Here is a 4,286-nt window from a genome sequence, read left to right on the forward strand (position 1 = left end):
CTATTGGACGAAAAATCCATTTGAAGACTAAGACCGAGATGGTATAACTCCATTATAGATAGTAAATTAAATTAATAGCATACTAATATAGTCATATATTTTTTAAAATAATTCATGATGATATATAACTAAATAGAATAACAAATAAAACCGGATACTGCAATATAGTTGGATGATTATCCATTTAGTTGGGTTTTTTTGATGTAATATTTAGCCGGATTATTTATCTTTTATTTGTATATTCGGAAAGATTTTGACGTGGAAATGGATCGGATCCAGATCCGGATCGATATTACCCGGTTCACTTTCACCTCTAACCAAATTCCATCAAATCATCTGCCCTTCAATTCCACCCTGGGCCTATAAATGCTCTGATGCTCACCAGCGAGCAAAGCATCCACACTGCATAACCGTCCACATTCTCCAGACTCTTCTTCCCCGTCCCTTGCCCAAAATGGAAACTTCGATCAACCCTAGACGCCACGCCGCCCTTCTCCTCTTCCTCCTCTTCCTCTCCTCCTCCGCCGCCGCCGTCTCGGCCGATATGCACGTCATCGGCGGCAATGATCACTGGGCCCCCAACGTCAACTACACCGAGTGGGCCGCCGGCGAGCACTTCTACCTCCACGACTGGCTCGGTCCGCCGCCATTCCCTTCTCCTCCTCTTCCTCCTCTTCTTCCTTCCTTCAGATCTATCGATTAATCGGCGTTTCAGTACTCTACCGATCTTTGATACTTTCTTTTCCCTTCTTTCAGTGTTCTACTACCAGCCGGGGTATTACAGCGTGATCCAAGTGAACGAGACGAACTACGAGCGGTGCTCAGAGGAGGATCCGATCAATAAGTACGACAGGGGGCGGAGCTACGCGATGCAGTTGAACGAGACCGGACACTACTACTTCATCTCCGGCGGTGGGTACTGCTGGCACGGCATGAAGCTGTCCATCCTCGTCGAGCCCCTCCCCGCCCCGGCACCGGCCCCGGTTCCGCTGTCGCAGTCTAGCGCCGCTTGCCGGACCGGTGCCTGGAGCGCCGCCGCGGTCGCCGTCGCCGTCCTGGGTTTCGCCGCGTTCGTCCTTGGTGGTGTGTAGCAGGGCAGTGTGTTTTTCTTTATCGGTTTTCCATGAATGCCCTTGTACTTTATCTTAATTACATGACAATTGTTTGCTTTGAGACAATGGAGATTTCCTGGCTTCATAGCTATATTTGCTAGAATTACTTCAAATTTTGAGTATTAAAATTTTGAATGGATGGACGATAGGGCTCTATGTTTTTTTATTACTTTTTAAAGATCTTTTGGATGCAAAAAATAGTAATGGTTTGCATGTAAATATGGCGGAGATGGCAGGGGTATTTTAGTCATAATGTTAGAATTAGAGCGTCGGTTGTTTTCCCGAGGAAGATTGCCGGTTTCTTTTGCTCTTTTTGCATTCGTCCCAGAATTGACCAGGTTGGAATGACGAATATGCCCCTTAAATCTTGGCTTTGACTGGGAATATCGGGGGTGTTTTAGTCTTTTGGCGGGACGCGAACGTGAATGGCTTGTGGCTTTGGCTGGCAAAGAGAACACCGGTGGCGAGATTTTTAGGGGCGAAGAATCAGGACCGTCCGATATTCCCGTAGCTTACAAGGCTCGCTGGTCTCATCATCGCATGGGAGGAGGTGAGACAAGTGTGACAAAAGTTGGGTCTTGTCTGTTTCAATACTTGGTGCCACGTGGCTGGGGACAGCACGCAGCTTTGACACATCGAAGCCTTTTAGAATGAAGCCTATACACCAAGCATACACTCGCGTAAATCACATCCTTCCACCGTTGATCTTTGTCCTCGCAGCCTTTGCTAAAAGTATCGCAGCAACTAAACTAGTTAGAGCTCTTGTTAGAATGACAGGTTTATCTCATTTTGATGGCTGAAAAGGTTCAACTAATTGTTATGGATGATACAAATATTTGTAATAACTAAAATTGTCTTAAAAATGCCATCTAGGAGTTGAGATCTTTGAAGCACACATGTGAGCATCTAAGGTGCTTCCTAAACCGTACTATTCATTTGGCATCTCTTTCTGAAGAATTGTTTATAGGAGAACATAAGATCTAATCCTTTCTTTGACCGGCTTTCAACGTAAGGTCTGTTGACCATTATCGTTTAATTTTTAGTCCAGCACATACTTCCACTTATACCGTACATAATTATGCTAGTTCTTGCATATGTACACATGTACACAGTTATATTATTCCTATACATAGTTATTATTTATAACTATGTATGCATTGGAGAATAAGTATACACAACCATTAGGAAGAAGGAATTAAAGAAATTTTGGACTTTAGGGCAGATGTGAAAGTCCCATACAACATAAACTAAAAGTTATAATTCAGCTAATGGAGTGACCAGCTATCAATTTACTATATAGTTTTTAATATTTAAAATTAGCATTGTCTTGGGTGTGAAGTCTTTCTTCAACGGATAGCTGGCTTATAAAGGCAGAGCTGGTAAGGGTGGGCATACAAGGAAAAAGGTTGTTTGGGGTAAAAAGCCTAAACTGTCATGGAATATAATCCAAAAATAATGCGAGACAAGCAGCTTGTGAGGGGAGCTATAGGGTCTTTAACATTGTACCAGTGAGTGCTTTTATAAAGCTTTAAAATTTAGCCACCTAGGTTTGGTCTTTATAGATTTGATGTGGTATCTTTTCTAAATTTTTTTTTTTTTTTTGCTTCCAATTGGCATTTCAATACTTTTGTATGGTACAAAGTCTTTCCTTTCTTTCTTTCTTTTTTTTTTTTCTTTTTCTTTTTTCTTGTTTTAGGAAATGTGAAGCCTTCTTGTTGGGGTTACATCGACATTGACAATGCTCACTACTATTTAATATTAAATACTAAGCAAGAAGTTTGAAATGTATAAATGCTGGTCCCTTATAGAATTTAGCCAATGTATCCAAGCTTACCATGTATAAACCCACTTTGGTCCAAATTTTACATTATAAGCAATTTAAATTAAGATCGACCAAATGCTAGCGTAACTCTATACATTCCATGGCATGGCATCCTCACATATTGCATGGTCAAACACTATCGTTTGTGTCCTGCACTTTGTTTGCTATTTTGGAAAAGGTCCGTGTTTCATAGTGGCAACTGGGCGAGTTCACAACACCTATGGCTGAGTTACCTGCCGTATAGGAAGGTTTGAAATTTCTGATGAGACATCTGAAGGCGACACATATATTATATACTTGAAGATGACTTATTGGTTGTAATTTGTTTGCTCTCCGGTCACTTTACCACTTATGCCAATGGCCGTCCCTTATTAAGAGTTTATTGAAGAATTGCTTCTTTTCTGTCATGTAAAATTAAACATATTTATAGAAAAATAAATAATGTAGCTGGCTAGATCGCAATATATGTAGTTAATTATATTAAAATATATTTTGGATCATTTCATCGGATATTTTATTAAATTTTTTAAATATTTTATTTTTTGATTCATATGATTGTATTTTTATTAGAATGATTTAATATATCTTGATTTATTAGAAAAAATTTATTTTTTTTACATGTTTAAAAATAAAGGTTAATCAAAATTTTTGTATAGAAAAAAATTATATAGTAAATAAAATTTTTTTAGGACTGATCACTTTTAGATAATTTTTTGTTATCTAGCTATAAGATAATAGTACAGCTCACTATTAAACAGAAAACTATTTTAATAGATTGGGATTTGTTCTAATTATCGGATGCCTCGGTTGTTAGAGTTTTTAAGTTTAATTCTTGATCAGTGTATACATCTAATTTCATATTTATTATATTTGATAAAAAATAAAAATAAATATTATTTATAAAAATTAAAAATTTTTATATTTTAAAATTTAAAAAATAAAATTTAAAAATAAATTTTAGAGAAAAAGATAAGGAAACGTTTCAATTTCTCTCTCTAATATTTTGGCTTACACACAAGCCAAAAGATTGTCTGGCCTTGTCTTGGGGTATAAGAAAGTGGCTAATATAGTTAGAGCTTGACATACGCTATTTGAGCTTTGGCTTATATATGTCCTAAGCCAAGTTTTTGTTGATCCGAGCCAAGCTTCTTTTTAATTCATGGTCTACATCTGTTTAGGCTCGACCAGTTTATGAAATGAGCTCATAACTGTTTAATTTTGACTCATTTTCTAATCGAGTTGGGTTTGAATAGCTCACATCCGAAGAAAAAAAAGATAAATTATATTTTTAATATTTAAATTAAGTTAAATTATATTTTTAATATCTGAATTAAGTTAAATTTTTTAAAATA

At 37.2% G+C, this 4,286-nt stretch overlaps 1 protein-coding gene across 1 annotated transcript; it reads left to right on the plus strand.

Annotated features, from left to right (window-relative positions):
• The first annotated feature begins 398 nt into the window (after positions 1-398).
• Positions 399-1,203, plus strand: LOC105056014 (early nodulin-like protein 19). The gene is made up of 2 exons (XM_010938076.3): positions 399-638; positions 757-1,203. Exons 1-2 carry the CDS (start codon positions 455-457, stop codon positions 1,089-1,091), a joined length of 519 nt encoding a protein of 172 aa, XP_010936378.2. The 5' UTR covers positions 399-454; the 3' UTR covers positions 1,092-1,203.
• The last annotated feature ends 3,083 nt before the right edge of the window (positions 1,204-4,286 follow it).

This window comes from Elaeis guineensis, chromosome 13 (genome assembly GCF_000442705.2).
Source record: "Elaeis guineensis isolate ETL-2024a chromosome 13, EG11, whole genome shotgun sequence".
In the NCBI taxonomy this organism is placed as follows: Eukaryota; Viridiplantae; Streptophyta; class Magnoliopsida; order Arecales; family Arecaceae; genus Elaeis; species Elaeis guineensis.

What these genes read in the sequence shown, in the direction of transcription:
- LOC105056014 (XM_010938076.3), top strand. Translation starts at nt 455, where the DNA reads ATGGAAACTTCGATCAACCCTAGACGCCACGCCGCCCTTCTCCTCTTC. An exon ending in CTACCTCCACGACTGGCTCG is followed by an intron (nt 639 to 756) that starts GTCCGCCGCCAT and finishes CCCTTCTTTCAG; the next exon opens with TGTTCTACTACCAGCCGGGG.